Below are 25,593 nucleotides of genomic sequence, written 5' to 3'. Positions count from 1 at the left end.
TAAACATTACTACATTTCACCTAAAATATGTTAAGAAATGTACACTGTAACTATCCTTGCATGAGTGAGAGGTCATAGGGTAATATAATGCTCAGGGCTTTGGCATCATTCTTAGATTTCACCTCAAATTTGATATGGGATGTATCCTTACCTGAGTGAGAGACCGGGGCCCAATGTATCCTTACCTGAGTGAGAGACCAGGCCCGATGTATCCTTACCTGAGTGAGAGACCGGGGCCCAATGTATCCTTACCTGAGTGAGAGACCGGGGCCCGATGTATCCTTACCTGAGTGAGAGACCGAGGCCCGATGTATCCTTACCTGAGTGAGAGACCGGGGCCCGATGTATCCTTACCTGAGTGAGAGACCGAGGCCCGATGTATCCTTACCTGAGTGAGAGACCGGGGCCCAATGTATCCTTACCTGAGTGAGAGACCAGGGCCCGATGTATCCTTACCTGAGTGAGAGACCGAGGCCTGATGTATCCTTACCTGAGTGAGAGACCAGGGCCCGATGTATCCTTACCTGAGTGAGAGACCGGGGCCCGATGTATCCTTACCTGAGTGAGAGACCGGGGCCCGATGTATCCTTACCTGAGTGAGAGACCGGGGCCCGATGTATCCTTACCTGAGTGAGAGACCAGGGCCCGATGTGGGTGATATTGCGGGGAGGGTGCTGTTGCATGAGTGAGGTGACATGGGCTTCCTCAGTGCTGCCGTAGTTAGACACCTAACAGCACACTATGGCTGCAGGCAGGACCAAGGCTCAGCAGACAGGACCAAGGCCCAGCAGACAGGGTTTTGACAGGACCAAGGCCCAGCAGGGTTTTGACGGGACCAAGGCCCAGCAGACAGGGTTTTGACAGGACCAAGGCCCAGCAGACAGGGTTTTGACAGGACCAAGGCTCAGCAGACAGGACCAAGGCCCAGCAGGGTTTAGACAGGACCAAGGCCCAGCAGAATGGGTTTTGACTTGAGGGGGCGTGTCTGTTAGGGACTTAAACTTCTTTTGATAGAGAGAGAACCACTGGCTGAGGAGAGAGAGAGTCTCCAGGGTGTAAAAGAATGAGACAAAACCACTGGTTGGGGAAAGAGAGAGTCTCCAGGGTAAAGAAGAAGAAAAAACAGACAACAGCAGTGCTTCTAGAGTCAGACAGTGTGTTTCAGTCTGAATGACAAATGGCCCCCTGTTCCCATTTGATGAGGGGCCCGTTTGGGACACAGACAGGGTGTTTGAGTGTAGGCAGAGGAAGAGAGAGAGAGCCGCAGCGGAGGGGCCAGGGAACACGGCTGTATGTTCTCAATTCAACGAAAGACAACAGCTAATTCTGTTTACCATGTCGGCTAACCAGAAGAGAGTCTGGTGACATGCGGAGGAATCTCAACGTTTCTTTAATTGATTTTTCATTTGATAATGTTATTCGTTCTAATATAATCAACGTAAACTACTGCGCTTTAATGGGGTTTTAATATGGTGTGGCCCTTCTCCGTATTTCTTCCCGTAAATCAATGAGGTGTGTGTGTGTGTGTGTGTGTGTGTGTGTGTGTGTGTGTGTGTGTGTGTGTGTGTGTGTGTGTGTGTGTGTGTGTGTGTGTGTGTGTGTGTGTGTGTGTGTGTGGTGCGCAGATGTGTTTGTGGTGGGCGTACGTGTGTTTGTGACGCGTGTGTGTGTAAACGGTAAAAGAGGTTTTGTTTTGTACACCATTTGAGAGGAAGTGAGGTTGTATGTAAGAATGTGAGGTGATTTTAATCAGGCTAGGAATGTCTTTCCGTTCGGGATTATCCACATTATTCAACCACCAATCAGATCTTAGAACAATGACTAGCAAGGCAGAAATCCCAAGCATAACCCTAAACACGAAAACAAACTAAAGGGTCATTCCACCTCAAAAAACACACGAAAGAGGATTTCTTCACCCACTATCTCACTGTGTTCTGTAACAGATACGATTAGCATTCCTGAAACGTTATTTTGGTGAAATATAATTTCTCTGAGAATTAAGCTGATTTATGGCACCCAAATCGGCCATTCTAATTTATACGATTCAGATAACGTTACATAAATATAGTACCCAACATCCGATTTGGACCAAACCTCTTCCTACCAATGGGTAAGATATGAGGATGGTCAAACTCCACCCACGGACCCCACCCCCACGCCCCACGCCAATCCCACCACAACAACCAGTATACATTATCAGTTCTATATGTTTGAAGCTGTGGCTTGGAGTATTGCTTCTCCATACTATGTAATGTATTCCCTGTGAATCTGGTGATGGTTTCCTCCCCCCCACCCACCTGTTCAGAGAAATGTGTCATTGAAGTCGCCGTCATTATTTACCATCAATTAGAGTGACAGTACCAGGTTTTTACCATTAGATGCCGCTGTTCCTGCTAATACCCTCCACAATCTTTTATCCATTTTGCCCGGGATCTTGCGTTTGGATCACAATATTTATTTTGCGACTTTGGGTAGAAAACCAATAGATTTAGATCACAAGGAAAATAAACTGTACGGTCATTCTCACAGGTCAAGCCAGTCCTCCATGAAAGCAATTCAAGTGTGTCTCTTAGCAACCTGATGCTTCAACTCTCCTTGAAGTGGCCGCTCTCTGAGAGGGCTATCCCCATATTGAAATTCTCATATGAAAACTTTTCCTACAAGCCCAAAACTTCGAAGGACAAATAGGCTATGGACTAAAATGTTGTGACAACACTAATAAAATAATGAATTGTTGTTGCGGTCTTCTGTTTCTCATTACAATGATCAGGAAATGGCTCTACATGTATTGTGATTCGTGACAATTACCATTAAATACAACACAGCCCAACACCATTACCATCAAACCCAACACAACCCGATACCATTAAACCCAACACAACCCGATACCATTACCATTAAACCCAACACAACCCAACACCATTACCATTAAACCCAACCCGATACCATTAAACCCAACACAACCCGATACCATTAAACCCAACACAACACAAACCATTACCATTAAACCCAACACATCCCGATACCATTAAACCCAACACAACCCGATACCATTAAACCCAACACAGCCCATTACCATTAAACCCAACACAACCCGATACCATTAAACCCAACACAAACCATTACCATTAAACCCAACACAACCCGATACCATTAAACCCAACCCGATACCATTAAACCCAACACAACCCAACACCATTACCATTAAACCCAACACAACCCGATACCATTAAACCCAACACAGCCCGATACCATTAAACCCAACACAAACCATTACCATTAAACCCAACACATCCCAACACCATTAAACCCAACACAACCCGATACCATTAAACCCAACACAAACCAGCTTCTTCTATTTTCCCATGATGTCATGCAAAGAGGCACTGAGTTTGAAGGTGGGCCTTGAAATACATCCACAGTTACACCTCCAATTGACTCTCATGTCCTAACCGACTTGCCAAAACTATAGTTTGTTAACAAGAAATTTGTGGAGTGTTTGAAAAGCGAGTTTTAATGACTCCAACCTAAGTATATGTAAACTTCTGACTTCAACTGTAAATACTGTCTATACACACCATGCGATATAACTACTGTCTATACACACCATCCTATATAACTACTGTCTATACTGTCTATACACACCATCCTATATAACTACTGTCTATACTGTCTATACACACCATCCTATATAACTACTGTCTATACACACCATCCTATATAACTACTGTCTATACTGTCTATACACACCATCCTATTTATCTACTGTCTATACTGTCTATACACACCATCCTGTATAACTACTGTCAATACACACCATCCTATACAACTACTGTCTATACACACCATCCTGTATAACTACTGTCTATACACACCATCCTATATAACTACTGTCTATACACACCATCCTATATAACTACTGTCTATACACACCATCCTGTATAACTACTGTCTATACACACCATCCTATATAACTACTGTCTATACACACCATCCTATATAACTACTGTCTATACACACCATCCTATATAACTACTGTCTATACACACCATCCTATATAACTACTGTCTATACTGTCTATACACACCATCCTATATAACTACTGTCTATACTGTCTATAAACACCATTCTATATACCTACTGTCTATACACACCATCCTATATAACTACTGTCTATACTGTCTGTACACACCATCCTAATATAATTACTGCTGTACACACCATCCTATATAACTACTGTCTATACTGTCTATACACACCATCCTGTATAACTACTGTCTATACACACCATCCTGTATAACTACTGTCTATACACACCATCCTGTATAACTACTGTCTATACACACCATCCTATATAACTACTGTCTATACACACCATCCTATATAACTACTGTCTATACACACCATCCTATATAACTACTGTCTATACACACCATCCTATATAACTACTGTCTATACTGTCTATACACACCATCCTATATAACTACTGTCTATACTGTCTATAAACACCATTCTATATACCTACTGTCTATACACACCATCCTATATAACTACTGTCTATACTGTCTGTACACACCATCCTAATATAATTACTGCTGTACACACCATCCTATATAACTACTGTCTATACTGTCTATACATACCATCCTGTATAACTACTGTCTATACACACCATCCTGTATAACTACTGTCTATACACACCATCCTATATAACTACTGTCTATACACACCATCCTATATAACTACTGTCTATACACACCATCCTATATAACTACTGTCTATACACACCATCCTATATAACTACTGTCTATACACACCATCCTGTATAAGTACTGTCTATACTGTCTATACACACCATCCTGTATAACTACTGTCTATACACACCATCCTGTATAACTACTGTCTATACACACCATCCTATATAACTACTGTCTATACTGTCTATACACACCATCCTATATAACTACTGTCTATACACACCATCCTATATAACTACTGTCTATACACACCATCCTATATAACTACTGTCTATACACACCATCCTATATAACTACTGTCTATACTGTCTATACACACCATCCTGTATAACTACTGTCTATACTGTCTATACACACCATCCTATATAACTACTGTCTATACTGTCCATACACACCATTCTATATAACTACTGTCTATACACACCATCCTGTATAACTACTGTCTATACTGTCCATACACACCATCCTATATAACTACTGTCTATACACACCATCCTATATAACTACTGTCTATACACACCATCCTGTATAACTACTGTCTATACACACCATCCTATACAACTACTGTCTATACTGTCCATACACACCATTCTATATAACTACTGTCTATACACACCATCCTGTATAACTACTGTCTATACACACCATCCTATATAACTACTGTCTATACACACCATCCTATATAACTACTGTCTATACACACCATCCTATATAACTACTGTCTATACACACCATCCAATATAACTACTGTCTATACACACCATCCTATATAACTACTGTCTATACACACCATCCTATATAACTACTGTCTATACACAGCATCCTGTATAACTACTGTCTATACTGTCTATACACACCATCCTGTATAACTACTGTCTATACTGTCTATACACACCATCCTGTTTAACTACTGTCTATACACAACATTCTATATAACTACTGTCTATACTGTCTATACACACCATCCTATATAACTACTGTCTATACTGTCTATACACACCATCCTGTATAACTACTGTCTATACACACCATCCTATATAACTACTGTCTATACACACCATCCTATATAACTACTGTCTATACTGTCTATACACACCATCCTATATAACTACTGTCTATACACACCATCCTGTATAACTACTGTCTATACACACCATCCTATATAACTACTGTCTATACACACCATCCTATATAACTACTGTCTATACACACCATCCTGTATAACTACTGTCTATACACACCATCCTATATAACTACTGTCTATACTGTCTATACACACCATCCTATATAACTACTGTCTATACACACCATCCTATATAACTACTGTCTATACACACCATCCTATATAACTATTGTCTATACACACCATCCTATATAACTACTGTCTATACTGTCTATACACACCATCCTGTATAACTACTGTCTATACTGTCTATACACACCATCCTATATAACTACTGTCTATACTGTCCATACACACCATTCTATATAACTACTGTCTATACACACCATCCTGTATAACTACTGTCTATACTGTCCATACACACCATCCTATAATAACTACTGTCTATACACACCATCCTATATAACTACTGTCTATACACACCATCCTGTATAACTACTGTCTATACACACCATCCTATACAACTACTGTCTATACACACCATCCTATATAACTACTGTCTATACACACCATCCTATATAACTACTGTCTATACACACCATCCAATATAACTACTGTCTATACACACCATCCTATATAACTACTGTCTATACACACCATCCTATATAACTACTGTCTATACACACCATCCTGTATAACTACTGTCTATACTGTCTATACACACCATCCTGTATAACTACTGTCTATACTGTCTATACACACCATCCTGTTTAACTACTGTCTATACACAACATCCTATATAACTACTGTCTATACTGTCTATACACACCATCCTATATAACTACTGTCTATACTGTCTATACACACCATCCTGTATAACTACTGTCTATACACACCATCCTATATAACTACTGTCTATACACACCATCCTATATAACTACTGTCTATACTGTCTATACACACCATCCTATATAACTACTGTCTATACACACCATCCTGTATAACTACTGTCTATACACACCATCCTATATAACTACTGTCTATACACAACATCCTATATAACTACTGTCTATACACACCATCCTGTATAACTACTGTCTATACTGTCTATACACACCATCCTGTATAACTACTGTCTATACTGTCTATACACACCATCCTGTATAACTACTGTCTATACACACCATCATATATAACTACTGTCTATACACACCATCCTATATAACTACTGTCTATACACACCATCCTGTATAACTACTGTCTATACACACCATCCTATATAACTACTGTCTATACACACCATCCTATATAACTACTGTCTATACAAACCATCCTATATAACTACTGTCTATACACACCATCCTATATAACTACTGTCTATACACACCATCCTATATAACTACTGTCTATACACACCATCCTATATAACTACTGTCTATACTGTCTATACACACCATCCTATATAACTACTGTCTATACACACCATCCTATATAACTACTGTCTATACACACCATCCTATATAACTACTGCCTATACACACCATCCTATATAACTACTGTCTATACACACCATCCTATATAACTACTGTCTATACACACTATCCTATATAACTACTGTCTATACACACCATCCTATATAACTACTGTCTATACTGTCTATACACACCATCCTATATAACTACTGTCTATACACACCATCCTATATAACTACTGTCTATACACACCATCCTATATAACTACTGTCTATACACACCCTCCTATATAACTACTGTCTATACACACCATCCTATATAACTACTATCTATACACACCATCCTATATAACTACTGTCTATACACACCATCCTATATAACTACTGTCTATACTGTCTATACACACCATCCTATATAACTACTGTTGTACACACCGTCCTATATAACTACTGTCTATACTGTCAATACACACCATCCTATATAACTACTGTCTATACACACCATCCTATATAACTACTGTCTATACACACCATCCGATATAACTACTGCTGTACACACCTTTTCTATTCATGTACTGTACATGTACACCTTCCTAATATTAAGTTGCACCCCCTTTTGCTCTCAGAACAGCCCAGTGGTGTAAAGTACATAAGTAAAAATACTTTCAACTACTTAAGTCGTTGTTTTGGGTATCTGTACTTTACAATTTTATATTGAATGAATATATACTGAACAACATGTAAAGTGTTGGTCTCATGTGTCATGAGCTGACATAAAAGATCTCAGAAATGTTCCACAAAAAGCTTATTTCTCTAAAATGTTGTGCACAAATGTATATATTTTTGACAACTTTTACTTCACTACATTCCTAAAGTAAATGATGTACTTTTTACTCCATACATTTTCCCCTGACACCCAAACGTACTCATTACATGTTGAATGCTTAGCAGGACAGGAAAATAGTCCAATTCACACACTTATCAAGAGAACATCCCTGGTCATCCCTACTGCCTCTGATCTGGAGGACTCACTAAACAGAGAACATCCCTGGTCATCCCTACTGCCTCTGATCTGGAGGACTCACTAAACAGAGCACATCCATGGTCATCCCTACTGCCTCTGATCTGGAGGACTCACTAAACAGAGAACATCCCTGGTCATCCCTACTGCCTCTGATCTGGAGGACTCACTAAACAGAGAACATCCCTGGTCATCCCTACTGCCTCTGATCTGGAGGACTCACTAAACAGAGAACATCCCTGGTCATCCCTACTGCCTCTGATCTGGAGGACTCACTAAACAGAGCACATCCATGGTCTTCCCTACTGCCTCTGATCTGGAGGACTCACTAAACAGAGAACATCCCTGGTCATCCCTACTGCCTCTGATCTGGAGGACTCACTAAACAGAGAACATCCCTGGTCATCCCTACTGCCTCTGATCTGGAGGACTCACTAAACAGAGAACATCCCTGGTCATCTCTACTGCCTCTGATCTGGAGGACTCACTAAACAGAGAACATCCCTGGTCATCCCTACTGCCTCTGATCTGGAGGACTCACTAAACAGAGAACATCCCTGGTCATCCCTACTGCCTCTGATCTGGCCAACTCACTAAACCGATGCTTCATTTGTTAAAACCTCTTATGGATCCCTTCACGTGCCAATTCCTTTAGCGGGATCGATTTGACAACATCCAGTGAAATGGCAGAGCGCCAAATTCAAACTACAGGAATATCAATATTCAACATTCTTGAAAATATATGTGTTTTACATCAAAATAAAGCACCAGAGAGGTGCGCCACAAAAGTCAGAAATAGCGATGTAATTAATGCATTACCTTTGAAGATCTTCTTCTGTTGGCACTCCAAAAGGTCCCAGTTACATCACAAATGGTCCTTTTGTTCGATAATGTCCTTTATGTCGCAAAAATGTACATTTATTTGGTGCGTTTGATTCAGAAATACACCGGTTCCAACTCGCCCAACATGACTACAAAATATTTAATAAGTTACCTGTAAACTTGGTCCAAACATTTCAAACAACGTTCCTAATCCAACCTCAGGTACCCTAAAACGTAAATAATCGATAAAATTTAAGATGGAATAAACTGTTTCTAATACCGGATAAAAACAACGTGAAGCGCGTTCCAGTTCACACGCAGCAAAACAGTAGAGTCCACCTGGAGTGACACTTACAAAGAACAGCAATACTTCATTTCTCAAAAGGAAAAACATCAACCAATTTCTAAAGACTGTTGACATCTAGTGGAAGCCATAGGAACTGCAACCCGGTTCCTCATAAATAGGGCTTTCAATAGAAACCAATTGGAAAACACCATGACCTCCAAAAACAATTCCCTGGATGGATTGTGCTCGGGGTTTCACCTGCCAAATCAGTTCTGTTATACTCACAGACATTATTCTAAATGTTTTAGAAACTTCAGAGTGTTTTCTATCCAAATCTACTAATTATATGCATATCCTTGTTCTGGGCCTGAGTAGCAGGCAGTTTACTTTGGGCACGCTTTTCATCCGGACGTCAAAATACTGCCCCCTATCCTTAAGAAGATGTCTGAGTGTTGGAGCATACCCTAGGCTAAAAAAAAAAGAAAATGGTACCATCTGGTTTGGTTAGTATAAGGAATTTGAAATGATTTATACTTTTACTTTTGATACTTAAGTATATTGCAAATCAAACACTTTTAGACTTTTAATCAAGTAATATTTTCTGGGTGACTTTCATTTTTACTTGAGTCATTTTCTATTACGTTACAGTATCTCTACTTTTTCTCAAGTATGACAATTGGGTACTTTTTCCACCACAGGAACAGCCTCAATTCGTCGGGACATGGACTCTACAAGGAGTCGAAAGCACTCCACAGGGATGCTGGCCCATGTTGACTCCAATTCTTCCCCACAGTTGTGTCAAGTTGACTGGATGTCCTTTGGGTGGTGGACCGTTCTTGATACACAAAGGAAAATGTTGAGCGTGAAAAACCCAGCAGTGTTGCAATTCTTGACAGACTCAAACTGCTGTGCATGGCACCTACTACCATAACCCTCTGAATGGCACACATACACAATCCTTGTCTCAATTGTCTCCAGACCTTCTTTAACCCGTCTCCTCCCCTTCATCTACACTGGTTTGAAGTGGATTTAACAAGAAACATCAATAAGGGATCATATCTTTCACCTGCATTCAACTGGTCAGTCTATATCATGGAAAGAGCAGGTGTTCCTAATGTTTTGTACACTCAGTGTATATTTATATATATTCTGGACTCTGACATTGCTACTTCTGAAATTTAAACAGAACAATATCAATGTCTATTGACTGGTACTGTGTGTTGTTATTGTATTGATATATATTGCTATTGTATGGATAGATATTGTTAGTGAATTGATAGATATTGTTACTGAATTGTTATTATATTGATAGATATTGTTGTTGTATTGATAGATATTGTTGTTGTATTGATTTGTTATTGTTGTTACTGTTGTTACTGATTTGTTATTGTATTGATATATATTGTTATTGTATTGATATATATTGTTATTGTATTGATAGATATTGTTACTGAATTGTTACTATATTGATAGATATGAATTATTATTGTATTGTTACTGTTGGTCCAAGATGGGGAGTGCCAGCCAATCATAGCCAGATAACCTAATCCGTATCAGTGGAGAGCTAGAGACACAGTAATAGCTGAGCACATCAGATACGTAGCTAGTTTCCCAGTCAGTCAGAGAAGATGGCTCCCGTCTGTAGCATCTAGCTGTAGCAGCACCGTACTGCAGTAGGTGGATCAATGTTGACACAGCTGATCTCTGTTGGACCAACTGGAGTACTGTTGGTTGTCAGAGGAATAGTCAGTCCCAACTCCCAATGCTTCATGTTATTAAGTGAATGTTCTGCCAGGAGTGACAGTATGTCGCCAGATATATTTCTCATATTTATTTTTTGAATTTTCTTTAACCTTTATTTAACTAGGCAAGTCAGTTAAGAACAAATTCTTATTTACAGTGATGGCCTAGGAACAATGGGTTAACTGCCTTGTTCAGGAGCAGAACAACACATTTTTTACCTTGTCAGCTCGGGGATTCTGTCACGCCCTGACCTTAGAGTTCCTTTTTATATCTCTATTGTGGTTTGGTCAGGGCGTGAGTTGGGGGTGGGCATTCTATGTTCCCCATCTATGTTTTGTATTTCTGTGTTTTGGCCTAGTATGGCTCTCAATCAGGGACAGCTGTACATCGTTGTCGCTGATTGGGAGCCATACTGATGTAGCCCTTTCTCCACCTGTCTTTTGTGGGAAGTTGTTTTTGCATTGCTGTGAGAAACCTGCGAAACTGTTCGTTCGTTGTGTTGCGTCTTGTTTTTTTTTCTTCTGTTTCACCGTTTATATTAAACCCCCGCTGCGCCTTGGTCTCATTCCAACAACGGACGTTACAGATTCCCTACACTCTAACCACTAAGCTACCTGCCGCCCCAAAGGTACAATGAAGTACTTAATCAGTCAATATTGTTGTAATGAGGAAAATATGAGGTAAGCCAGAACATTTCGGTCTCTATCTCTCTTTCTCAGTTTCTCTGATTTCTGTTCTGCCTTGTACAGCTACTGAAGAGACACATTTTTTTATTTTTTAATAAATGTCAAATTTCTATCCATTTTTCATCCGCTGCTTCTTGACACTGCTCCGTTAACCTGGAAGCCAGCCGCACCAATGTGTGCTTGAGGCTTCACTACAGACCCGTGTTCGATCCCAGGCTGTGTCATAGCCTGCCGAGACTGGGAGACCCATGAGGCGGTGCACAATTGGCAGGGATTTCCTTGTCCCATTGCGCTCTAGCGACTCCTTGTGGCGAGCCGGACGCTTGTGGCGAGCCGGACGCAGTTAAACCAGCTGTCAGGAGGAACGGGCCAAAATTCACCCATCTTATTGTGGGAAGCTTGTGGAAGGCTACCCAAATTGTTAAACATGGTTTAATATAATAAAATATAATAAAAGTAATATTGTTTAACATGTTTAAATATAATAATACTGTTTAACATGTTTAAATATAATAATATTGTTTAACATGTTTAAATATAATAATACTGTTTAACATGTTTAAATATAATAATATTGTTTAACATGTTTAAATATAATAATACTGTTTAACATGGTTAAATATAATAATAATACTGTTTAACAGTTTTACATGTAATAATATCAAATCAAAGTTATTTATATAGCCCTTCTTTTATCAGCTGATATCTCAAAGTGCTGTACAGAAACCCAGCCTAAAACCCCCAAACAGCAAGCAATGCAGGTGTAGAAGCACGGTGGCTAGGAAAAACTCCCTAGAAAGGCCAAAACCTAGGAAGAAACCTAGAGAGGAACCAGGCTATGAGGGGTGGCCAGTCCTCTTCTGGCTGTGCCGGGTGGAGATTATAACAAAACACGGCCAAGATGTTCAAATGTTCATAAATGACCAGCATGGTCAAATAATAATAATCACAGTAGTTGTCGAGGGTGCAACAGGTCAACACCTCAGGAGTAAATGTCAGATGGCTTTTCATAGCCAATCATTCAGAGTATCTCTACCGCTCCTGCTGTCTCTAGAGAGTTGAAAACAGCAAGTCTGGGACAGGTAGCAGGTCCGGTGAACAGGTCAGGATTCCATAGCCGCAGGCAGAACAGTTGAAACTGGAGCAGCAGCACGGCCAGGTGGACTGGGGACAGCAAGGAGTCATCATGCCAGGTAGTCCTGAGGCATGGTCCTAGGGCTCAGGTCCTCCCAGAGAGAGAAAGAAAGAGAGAAAGAGAGAATTAGAGAGAGCATACTTAAATTCACACAGGACACCGGATAAGATAGGAGAAATACTCCAGATATAACAGACTGACCCTAGCCCCCCGACACATAAACTACTGCAGCATAAATACTGGAGGCTGAGACAGGAGGGGTCAGGAGACACTATGGCCCCATCCGTTGATACCCCCGGACAGGGCCAACCAGGCAGGATATAACCCCACTCACTTTGCCAAAGCACAGCCCCCACATCACTAGAGGGATATCCACCAACTTACCATCCTGAGACAAGGCCGAGTATAGCCCAAAAAGATCTCTGCCACAGCACAACCCAAGGGGGGGCGCCAACCCAGACAGGAAGACCACGTCAGTGACTCAACCCACTCAAGTGATGCACCCCTCCTAGGGAAGGCATGGAAGAGCACCAGTAAGCCAGTGACTCAGCCCCTGTAATAGGGTTAGAGGCAGAGAATCCCAGTGGAGAGAGGGGAACCGGCCAGGCAGAGACAGCAAGGGCGGTTCGTTGCTCCAGTGCCTTTCCGTTCACCTTCACACTCCTGGGCCAGACTACACTCAATCATAGGACCTACTGAAGAGATGAGTCTTCAATAAAGACTTAAAGGTTGAGACTGAGTCTGCGTCTCTCACATGGGTAGGCAGACCATTCCATAAAAATGGAGCTCTATAGGAGAAAGCCCTGCCTCCAGCTGTTTGCTTAGAAATTCTAGGGACAATTAGGAGGCCTGCGTCTTGTGACCGTAGCGTACGTGTAGGTATGTACGGCAGGACCAAATCAGAAAGATAGGTAGGAGCAAGCCCATGTAATGCTTTGTAGGTTAGCAGTAAAACCTTGAAATCAGCCCTTGCATTAACAGGAAGCCAGTGTAGGGAGGCTAGCACTGGAGTAATATGATCACATTTTTTGGTTCTAGTCAGGATTCTAGCAGCCGTATTTAGCACTAACTGAAGTTTATTTAGTGCTTTATCTGGGTAGCCGGAAAATAGAGCATTGCAGTAGTCTAATCTAGAAGTAACAAAAGCATGGATTAATTTTTCTGCATCCTTTTTGGACAGAAAATTTCAGATTTTTGCTATGTTACATAGATGGAAAAAAGCTGTACTTGAAGGAGAGATCAGGGTCCAGAGTAACGCCGAGGTCCTTCACAGTTTAATTTGAGACGACTATACAACCATCAAGATTAATTGTCAGATTCAACAGAAGATCTCTTTGTTTCTTGGGACCTAGAACAAGCATCTCTGTTTTGTCTGAGTTTAAAAGTAGAACATTTGCAGCCATCCACTTCCTTATGACTCAAACACAGGCTTCCAGGGAGGGACATTTTGGGGCTTCACCATGTTTCATCTAAATGTACAGCTCTGTGTCATCCGCATAGCAGTGAAAGTTAACATTATGTTTTCGAATGACATCCCAAGAGGTAAAATATATAGTGAAAACAAAAGTGGTCCTAAAATGGAACCTTTAGGAACACCCAAATTTACAGTTTTGTCAGAGGACAAACCATCCACAGAGGCAAACTGATATCTTTCCTGACAGATAATATCTAAACCAGGCCAGAACTTGTCCGTGTAGACCAAATTGGGTTTCCAATCTCTCCAAAAGAATGTGGTGATCGATGGTATCAAAAGCAGCACTAAGGTCTAGGAGCACGAGGACAGATGCAGAGCCTCGGTCTGACGCCATTAAAAGGTCATTTACCACCTTCACAAGTGTTGTCTCAGTGCTATGATGGGGTCTAAAACCAGACTGAATGTCACGACATCCGCCTCTCCTTGTTCGGGCGGCGTTTGGCAGTCGACGTCACCGGCCTTCTAGCCATCGCCGATCCTCTTTTCATTTTCCATTTGTTTTGTCTTTGTTTTACACACCTGGTTTCAATCCCCCAATTACTTGTTCATTATTTAACCCTCTGTTCCCCCATGGTTGTTTGTCTTGTATACTGTCCATTATTGAATATTATATTATTATATATACATATATATATATATATATATTAAATATAAAAATAATATTGTTTAACATGGTTAAATGTAATAATAATGATTATTGTTATTATTATAATAATTGGCAAGCTAAAATATTTAAGTACCTTTGAATGGGGTATGTTAGTAGGTGCCAGGTGCACAGGTTTTCGTCAAGAACCTTAACGGTGCTGGGTTTTCCACGATCGATAGTTTCCTGTGTGTATCGAGAATGGTCCACCACTCAAAGGACTTCAGCCAACTTGAAACAACTGTGGGGAAGCATTGGCGTCAACATGGGCCAGTATAACCTGTGGAACGCTTTCGACACCTTGTATAGTCTATGCCCTGACGACTTGAGGCTGTTCTGAGGGCAAAACGGGCACAACTCAATATTAGGAAGGTGTTCTTAATGTTTTGTACACTCAGTGTATATACACACCATACACACACACACACTTTTACACTCATCATTTGCTGCTGCTACTCTGTCATAGTCACTTTACCCTGCCTTCATGTACATAAAGTATATACCTCAAATGCCTCGGACTGCTGCACTTTGATCTGTATATATAGCGCCTTCGGAAATAATCCAGACCCCTTGAGTTTATCTACACTTCATTACATTACAGCCTTATTCTAAAAATGGATTCAATCATTTTTTTCCCCCGTTATCAATCTACAACCATCACATTTACATAAGTATTCAGACCCTTTGCTATGAGACTGTAAATTGAGCTCAGGTGCATCCTGTTTCCATTGATCATCCTTGAGATGTTTCTACAACTTGATTGGAGTCTACCTGTGGGAAATTCAATTATTTGAACATGATTTGGAAAGGCACACACCTGTCTATATAAGGTCCCACAGTTGACAGTGCATGTCAGAGCAAAAACCAAGCCATGAGGTCGAAGGAATTATCCATAGAGCTCAGTGACAGAATTGTGTCGAGGCACAGATCTGGGGAAGGGTACCAAACAACTTCTGCAGCATTGAAAGTCCCCAAGTCCCCTCCATCATTCTTAAATGGAAGAAGTTTGGAACCACCAAGACTGTTCCTAGAGCTGGCTGCCCGGCCAAACTGAGCAATCGGGTGAGAAGGGCCTTAGTCAGGGAGATGACCAAGAACCTGATGGTGACTCTGACAGAGCTCCAGAGTTCCTCTGTGGAGATGGGAGAACCTTCCAGAAGGACAACCATCTCTCCACCAATCAGGCCTTTATGGTAGAGTGGCCAGACGAAGCCACTCCTCAGGCACATGACAGCCCACTTGGAGTTTGCCAAAAGGCACCTAAAGAAGTCTCAGACCATAATAAACAAGATTCTCTGGTCTGATGAAACCAAGATTGAACTCTTTGGCCTGAATGCCAAGCTTCACGTCTGGAGGAAATTTGGAACCATCCCTACTGAGAAGTATGGTGGTGGCAGCATCATGCTGTGGGGATGTTTTTCAGGGGCAGGGACTGGGAGACGAGTCAGGATCGAGGGAAAGATGAAAACCTGCTACAGAGTGCTCAGGACCTCAGACTGGGGAGGAAGGGCAGTTCATGGTTCTCCGGCGACGTCAAGAGTGACACATTTTAACTGTGAAGAGAGCATTTAACCCCCTGGTCTGCTGCTATCCCCTCTGATACTCCTCCGAATTAGCCAGCCTTGTTCCCTGTTTCCAAAACTTGGTGACATAGTACATTACGACATTTGAGAAGAGCTTTATTTAAGTCACAAAATAGCCAGACAGAAATTTCCTTTCCCTTGTCAAGAAATCCGTTGCACGTCGCCAATGAGCATTCCTGTGTTCTGTTTTCAAAACGAGGCATTGCACAATATTGAAATACCTCTATGAAACCATTGAGGGTTGAAGCATTATCAACTCAAATTGTATTGGTCACATACACATGGTTAGCAGATGTTATTGGTCACATGGTTAGCAGATGTTATTGGTCACATGGTTAGCAGATGTTATTGGTCCATACACATGGTTTGCAGATGTTATTGGTCCATACACATGGTTAGCAGATGTTATTGGTCACATGGTTAGCAGATGTTATTGGTCCATACACATGGTTAGCAGATGTTATTGGTCACATACACATGGTTAGCAGATGTTATTGGTCACATGGTTAGCAGATGTTATTGGTCACATGGTTAGCAGATGTTATTGGTCCATACACATGGTTAGCAGATGTTATTGGTCCATACACATGGTTAGCAGATGTTATTGGTCACATGGTTAGCAGATGTTATTGGTCCATATACATGGTTAGCAGATGTTATTGGTCACATGGTTAGCAGATGTTATTGGTCCATACACATGGTTAGCAGATGTTATTGGTCACATACACATGGTTAGCAGATGTTATTGGTCACATGGTTAGCAGATGTTATTGGTCACATGGTTAGCAGATGTTATTGGTCACATACACATGGTTAGCAGCTGTTAATGCGAGTGTGGCGAAATGCTTGTGCTTCTAGTTCTGACAGTGCAGTAATATCTAACAAGTAATCTAACAATTCCCCAACAACTACCTAATACACACAAATCTAAAGGGGTGAATGAGAATATGTACATATAAATATATGGATGAGCGGTGGCCGAGCGGCATAGGCAAGATGCAGTAGATGGTATAAAATACAGTATATACATGTGATATGAGTAATGTAAGATATGTAAACAATATTAAAGTGGAATTATTTAAGTGGCATTGTTTAAAGTGACTAGTGATCCATTTATTAAAGTGTCCAGTGATTGGGTCTCAATGTATGCAGCCTCTCTGAGTTAGTGATGGCTGTTTAACAGTCTGATGGCTTTGAGATAGATGCTGTTTTTCAGTCTCTCGGTCCCAGCTTTGATGCACCTGTACTGACCTCGCCTACTGGATGATAGCGGTGTGAACAGGCAGTGGCTCGGGTGGTTGTTGTCCTTGATGATCTTTTTGGCCTTCCTGTGACATCGGGTGCTGTAGGTGTCCTGGAGGGCAAGTAGTTTGCCCCCGGTGATGCTTTGGGCAGACCTCACCACCCTGTTTGTTACTTCAATTAACACCTTTTAATAAACCTGTCTTATCCCTGTAGTCAGTAATATAGTTACGGGTTGGAGTTGGAGAATATGTCAAAGTATGGTGGGTCTCTTGGGAATGGACACCCATGTATTGTTGTTGGCAATAGTAGGTATTTGGAGTAGGATCCCAATACTGAATATCAATGAGATGACCCTGAAGAAACAGTGATCCAGACATGGGCCTCCAGATAGGATGGTCCAATTTCACCAGATAGAAAGGGTCCAATTTCACCAGATAGAAAGGGTCCAATTTCACCAGATAGAAGGGTCCAATTTCACCAGATAGAAAGGGGCCAATTTCACCAGATAGGATGGGTCCAATTTCACCACATAGAATGGGTCCAATTTCACCAGATAGGATGGGTCCAATTTCACCAGATAGATGGGTCCAATTTCACCAGATAGGATGGTCCAATTTCACCAGATAGGATGGGTCCAATTTCACCACATAGAATGGGTCCAATTTCACCAGATAGGATGGGTCCAATTTCACCAGATAGATGGGTCCAATTTCACCAGATAGGATGGTCCAATTTCACCAGATAGATGGGTCCAATTTCACCAGATAGAAAGGGGCCAATTTCACCAGATAGAAGGGTCCAATTTCACCAGATAGAAGGGTCCAATTTCACCAGATAGAAAGGGGCCAATTTCACCAGATAGAAAGGGTCCAATTTCACCAGATAGGATGGGTCCAATTTCACCACATAGAATGGGTCCAATTTCACCAGATAGGATGGGTCCAATTTCACCAGATAGATGGGTCCAATTTCACCAGATAGGATGGTCCAATTTCACCAGATAGGATGGGTCCAATTTCACCACATAGAATGGGTCCAATTTCACCAGATAGGATGGGTCCAATTTCACCAGATAGATGGGTCCAATTTCACCAGATAGGATGGTCCAATTTCACCAGATAGATGGGTCCAATTTCACCAGATAGAAAGGGGCCAATTTCACCAGATAGAAGGGTCCAATTTCACCACATAGAAAGGGCCCAATTTCACCAGATAGAAGGGTCCAATTTCACCACATAGAATGGGTCCAATTTCACCACATAGAATGGGTCCAATTTCACCAGATAGGATGGGTCCAATTTCACCAGATAGAAGGGTCCAATTTCACCAGATAGAAAGGGTCCAATTTCACCAGATAGAAGGGTCCAATTTCACCACATAGAATGGGTCCAATTTCACCACATAGAATGGGTCCAATTTCACCAGATAGAAAGGGTCCAATTTCACCAGATAGATGGGTACAATTTCACCAGATAGGATGGGTCCAATTTCACCAGATAGAAGGGTCCAATTTCACCAGATAGAAGGGTCCAATTTCACCAGATAGAAAGGGTCCAATTTCACCAGATAGAAGGGTCCAATTTCACCACATAGAATGGGTCCAATTTCACCACATAGAATGGGTCCAATTTCACCAGATAGAAAGGGTCCAATTTCACCAGATAGATGGGTCCAATTTCACCAGATAGGATGAATCCAATTTCACCAGATAGAAAGGGTCCAATTTCACCAGATAGGATGAATCCAATTTCACCAGATAGAATGGGTCCAATTTCACCAGATAGGATGAATCCAATTTCACCAGATAGAAGGGTCCAATTTCAACAGATAGAATGTGTCCAATTTCAGATCCCAAACAGAACATTGATCCAAACTACTTTAATGCAGACTCATGGTTCTGTGCTTGATAATTCTGATAGTTTTGAAATTCTGGAAATTTGTGAAATGAAAATCAGCTGGTTTGTCTGGACATCATTGGTCCTTTATCTAGTCTGCATGGAATCACGCTGGCATAGAAATCACATAGTTATGTTTGATATAAAACAGTTTTTTCCTTGCTGCATTTCGTTATCGAGTCTTATTGGCATTGTAGAGATATCTCTGACTGCCAGCAGAAAGAGCCAGGACACACACACACACACACACACACACACACACACACACACACACACACACACACACACACACACACACACACACACACACACACACACACACACACACACACACACACACACCAAGCATCATATTTTTACCCTACCACCCTACCACCCTTCCACCCTTCCCTACCCTACCACCCTTCCACCCTACCCTAACCTACCCTACCCTACCACCCTACCACCCTTCCACCCTTCCCTACCCTACCACCCTTCCACCCTTCCACCCTACCCTACCCTACCCTTCCACCCTACCCTACCACCCTACCACCCTACCACCCTACCCTACCACCCTACCACCCTACCACCCTTCCCTACCCTACCACCCTTCCACCCTACCCTACCCTACCCTACCCTACCACCCTACCACCCTTCCACCCTTCCCTACCCTACCACCCTTCCACCCTTCCACCCTACCCTTCCACCCTACCCTACCACCCTACCACCCTTCCCTACCCTACCACCCTTCCACCCTACCCTACCCTTCCACCCTTCCACCCTTCCACCCTACCCTACCACCCTACCACCCTTCCACCCTTCCCTACCCTACCACCCTTCCACCCTACCCTACCCTACCCTACCCTACCCTACCCTACCACCCTACCTCTCTGAGTTCGATAGATCAAGTTTTCCCCGTCCTTCCCACTGCCCTCCTCTCCTCTCCTCTCCTCTCCTCTCTTCTCTTCTCTTCTCTTCTCCTCTCTTCTCCTCTCCTCTCCTCTCCTCCCCGCTCTCCTTCACTCCTTCTGAGTATGGTAAACCTCAGCTGTTTTAGCTGTGTTGGGCTGCTGTGTTAAACTGCAGGAGGAAGTGCTGGTGGTGTTTGTGGGCGAGGCAGCTAGGCTATAGGGCTCCACTTGGAGATTAAATCTCTTTTCCCCAAAACCACAACCCCTTCTCCCTCCAGCCCAGAGCTAGAACCAGCTGCTCGTCCAGCCCTCAGCTTTCCCCCCTCAGCGGTGAAGCATTTGTGGGTTCAATTACAGGCTCAAAATGGCCAGAAACAAAGAACTTTCTTCTGAAACTTGTCAATCAATTCTTGTTCTGAGAAATGAAGGCTATTCCATGTGAGAAATTGCCAAGAAACGGAAGATTTCGTACAACGCTGTGTACTCCTCCCTTCACAGAACACAAACTGGCTCTAACCAGAATAGAAAGAGGAGTGGGAGGCCCCGGTGCACAACTGAGCAAGAGGACAAGTACATTAGAATGTCTAGTTTAAGAAACAGACGCCTCACAAGTCCTCAACTGGCAGCTTCATTAAATAGTACCCGCAAAACACCAGTCTCAACGTCAACAGTGAAGAGGCGACTCCGGGATGCTGGCATTAGTTTCTCTATAGAGAGGAGAGCATTAGTTTCTATAGAGAGGAGAGCATTAGTTTCTATAAAGAGGAGAGCATTAGTTTCTATAGAGAGGAGAACATTAGTTTCTATAGAGAGGAGAGCATTAGTTTCTATAGAGAGGAGAGCATTAGTTTCTATAGAGAGGAGAGCATTAGTTTCTCTATAGAGAGGAGAGCATTAGTTTCTATAGAGAGGAGAACATTAGTTTCTATAGAGAGGAGAGCATTAGTTTCTATAGAGAGGAGAGCTGTAACGATTGGCGTCGGGTGATGAGGAAGCGGACCAAAACGCAGCTGGGAGCGAACACATGTTTATTCAACACCATGGAATTAAACATGTACACAAAATTCAAGAAAAATACCGATACGTTACTTGCTCAAACAAAGAGACAACAACCCACAAACATCGTGGGGGGAAAGGAACTTAAATGTGATTCCCAATCAGACATAACTAGCGACAGCTGTCTGATTGGAAATCACCCCCGAGCCCAACATAGAAATAAACCACAAAGAAAGGCTATAACAAAACATAGAAAATAAACCATAGAAATACCACACCCTGACCAAAATAGCAGAGTTCCCCTGGTCAGGGCGTGACAAGAGCATTAGTTTCTATAGAGAGGAGAGCATTAGTTTCTCTATAGAGAGGAGAGCATTAGTTTCTCTATAGAGAGGAGAGCATTAGTTTCTCTATAGAGAGGAGAGCATTAGTTTCTATAGAGAGGAGAGCATTAGTTTCTCTATAGAGAGGAGAGCATTAGTTTCTCTATAGAGAGGAGAGCATTAGTTTCTATAGAGAGGAGAGCATTAGTTTCTCTAGAGAGGAGAGCATTAGTTTCTATAGAGAGGAGAGCATTAGTTTCTATAGAGAGGAGAGCATTAGTTTCTATAGAGAGGAGAGCATTAGTTTCTATAGAGAGGAGAGCATTAGTTTCTATAAAGAGGAGAGCATTAGTTTCTATAGAGAGGAGAGCATTAGTTTCTATAGAGAGGAGAGCATTAGTTTCTATAGAGAGGAGAGCATTAGTTCTCTATAGAGAGGAGAGCATTAGTTTCTATAAAGAGGAGAGCATTAGTTTCTATAGAGAGGAGAGCATTCGTTTCTATAGAGAGGAGAGCATTAGTTTCTATAGAGAGGAGAGCATTAGTTCTCTATAGAGAGGAGAGCATTAGTTTCTATATAGATTGGAGCAGCCAGACAGATCAGAAGAGTCACCAAGGAGGATTAGCATTTAAAATTGGTAGAAACAGCAACATTTTAAATAACAGAGTATTAAGTCTGAATTAAATTAGCTTGGTGTGCTGTGTGAAATAGCAGGGCTCTCTGTACTGTGGTAATAAACATGATTAATGGGTTAATGGGAGAGACTGTGACAGCAGCGTCATGTTGGAGAGAGAGAGAGAGTATGTGTGAGAGAGAGAGAGAGAGAGGTATTGAAATAAAAAATTTGTGGAAAGAAAAAGTGACATTTCATCTCAATCCTGTGAAGCGACATTCCCTTCTGATTAAAGTGTATTACCAGAGAGACAGGAGCCTTCCCCAGTCATCCTGCCCCAGTCAGCCTGCCCCAGTCAACCTTTCCCAGTCATCCTGCCCCAGTCAGCCTGCCCCAGTCAGCCTTCCCCCAGTCATCCTGCCCCAGTCATCCTGTCCCAGTCAGCCTTCCCCCAGTCATCCTGCCCCAGTCATCCTGCCCCAGTCAGCCTTCCCCCAGTCATCCTGCCCCAGTCATCCTGCCCCAGTCAGCCTTCCCCCAGTCATCCTGCCCCAGTCATCCTGCCCCAGTCAGCCTTCCCCCAGTCATCCTGCCCCAGTCATCCTGCCCCAGTCAGCCTTCCCCCAGTCATCCTGCCCCAGTCATCCTGCCCCAGTCAGCCTTCCCCCAGTCATCCTGCCCCAGTCATCCTGCCCCAGTCAGCCTTCCCCCAGTCATCCTGCCCCAGTCATCCTGCCCCAGTCAGCCTTCCCCCAGTCATCCTGCCCCAGTCATCCTGCCCCAGTCAGCCTTCCCCCAGTCATCCTGCCCCAGTCAGCCACAGCAGTGTGTTCAATCACTAGACAGACCAGAATAATTCCTTCATGATCTGAGTTTATAAAGTCAGTTGAGTGGGGACATAACATGCTGACAGGGTGGATAGCAAGACAGAGTGCCGGGTCTAAGTGAAGGCAGAGAGAGAGAGAAGAGGAGGATAAAGTGGGTATTGTAGACAGTCAGACAGGGGCCTCTTTGGTGAATGTGTTCTCAGTACTGAAGTTACTGGAACACTGATGGACAAGAGTTCCTTTAAATACATTTTTTCCTCCACTTTTCTCAGGGAGAGGAAAGGCAGACACGGCACTGGAAATGTCCCTCAGCTTTGGACAGATGAACACATTTCAATTGTGTTATCTGCTGAAATGCAGACGTGTGAGGCCCTCGTGGTGCTCTGAGAGAACCCTGAACTTTAGTGCCTTGCTTCTTCTGAAGATGACTGGCACACTCAGCCGTGTGTTGTAGACAACACAACATTCCTACTGCTGAGTGATAGATCAAGTGAGGAAGGTTACAATTCCCCTCCAAACCCCTCTACCAAGGTCCTTCTGCTTCGTTGCGTCTGCCTCCTTCTGAACTGGGAACATTCAAGGGCTCTTTCTCAATGACTCTTTCCTTGATTCCTCACATCATCTGTCCTCACCTCCTTCTCAAAACACATTGGAGGAGAAGATCAGAGAGCAGGGATCCTGGAGGAGACATGGAGAGATGAATTGAGAAAGAGCCAAGGAGACTGATTGCTTTTCTAAAGTGAGGGATGAAGGGAGAAAGGCTGGGCTTTTCCTCCAGACTGTTGAAGACTGTAGTGCCTGGGCCTTGGGCCTCTACTCCAGACTGTTGAGGACTGTAGTGCCTGGGCCTTGGGCCTCTTCTCCAGACTGTTGAAGAATGTAGTGCCTGGGCCTTGCGCCTCTTCTCCAGACTGTTGAAGACTGTAGTGCCTGGGCTTTGGGCCTCTACTCCAGACTGTTGAAGAATGTAGTGCCTGGGCCTTGGGCCTCTACTCCAGACTGTTGAAGACTGTAGTTCCTGGGCCTTGGGCCTCTCCTCCAGTTGTAATGCCCTTGAGAGAGCAGTGAATGGTCCTGTCTTCCTTCCTGCCTCTCCATGGTAACTTTCCGCTGTCATTGGAACATTTCCTGTATATTTCTCCTTTCCTTGTTTCAACACACACAGTCACCTATCCAAACATTTTCTTGAAAGTGTATTTGAAAGGATTCAAATGAACCCCAAGGTCACAGCTTATCAGCAGGAATGGATATAATAGATTACTCACAGAGTGTGCATCCCAAATGGAGCCTTATTCCCTTTATAGTGCACTTATGTTGAGCTGGGCCCAGAGGGAACAGGGTGGCATTTCAAATCAAATCAAACTTTATTAGTCATACGGGCCGAATACAAAAGGTGTAGACATTACAGTGAAATGCTTACTTACTTACAAACCAACAGTGTAGTTTAAAGAAAAAAATAAGTGTTAAGTAAAAAATTGACAAGTAAAATAACAAATAATTAAAAAGCAGCAGTAAAATATCAGTAGCGAGGCTATATACAGGGTGTTACGGTACAGAGTCAATGTGGAGACTATATACAGGGGGTACCGGTACAGAGTCAATGTGGAGGCTATATACAGGGTGTTACGGTACAGAGTCAATGTGGAGGCTATATACAGGGGGTACCAGTACAGAGTCAATGTGGAGGCTATATACAGGGGGTACCGGTACAGAGTCAATGTGGAGGCTATATACAGGGGGTACCGGTACAGAGTCAATGTGGAGACTATATACAGGGGTTACCGGTACAGAGTCAATGTGGAGACTATATACAGGGGGTACCGGTACAGAGTCAATGTGGAGGCTATATACAGGGGTTACCGGTACAGAGTCAATGTGGAGACTATATACAGGGGTTACCGGTACAGAGTCAATGTGGAGGCTATATACAGGGGTTACCGGTACAGAGTCAATGTGGAGGCTATATACAGGGGGTACCGGTACAGAGTCAATGTGGAGGCTAGATACGGGGGCACCGATACAGAGTCAATGTGGAGGCTATATACAGGGGGTACCGGTA

At 42.6% G+C, this 25,593-nt stretch overlaps 1 protein-coding gene across 1 annotated transcript; it reads left to right on the top strand.

The window, feature by feature from the left end:
* The first annotated feature begins 741 nt into the window (after positions 1–741).
* LOC115200904 (vegetative cell wall protein gp1-like) lies at positions 742–23,549 on the top strand. The gene is made up of 2 exons (XM_029764018.1): positions 742–854; positions 23,003–23,549. The coding sequence occupies exons 1-2, from the start codon at positions 742–744 to the stop codon at positions 23,547–23,549; spliced, it is 660 nt and encodes a 219-aa protein (XP_029619878.1).
* The last annotated feature ends 2,044 nt before the right edge of the window (positions 23,550–25,593 follow it).

This window comes from Salmo trutta, chromosome 10, assembly GCF_901001165.1.
Source record: "Salmo trutta chromosome 10, fSalTru1.1, whole genome shotgun sequence".
In the NCBI taxonomy this organism is placed as follows: Eukaryota; Metazoa; Chordata; class Actinopteri; order Salmoniformes; family Salmonidae; genus Salmo; species Salmo trutta.
The sequence above is the reverse complement of the archived record's forward strand: the minus strand, read 5'-3'. Positions and strand labels throughout refer to the sequence as shown.

What these genes read in the sequence shown, in the direction of transcription:
- LOC115200904 (XM_029764018.1), top strand. Translation starts at nt 742, where the DNA reads ATGGCTGCAGGCAGGACCAAGGCTCAGCAGACAGGACCAAGGCCCAGC. An exon ending in ACCAAGGCCCAGCAGACAGG is followed by an intron (nt 855 to 23,002) that starts GTTTTGACAGGA and finishes TTCTGATTAAAG; the next exon opens with TGTATTACCAGAGAGACAGG.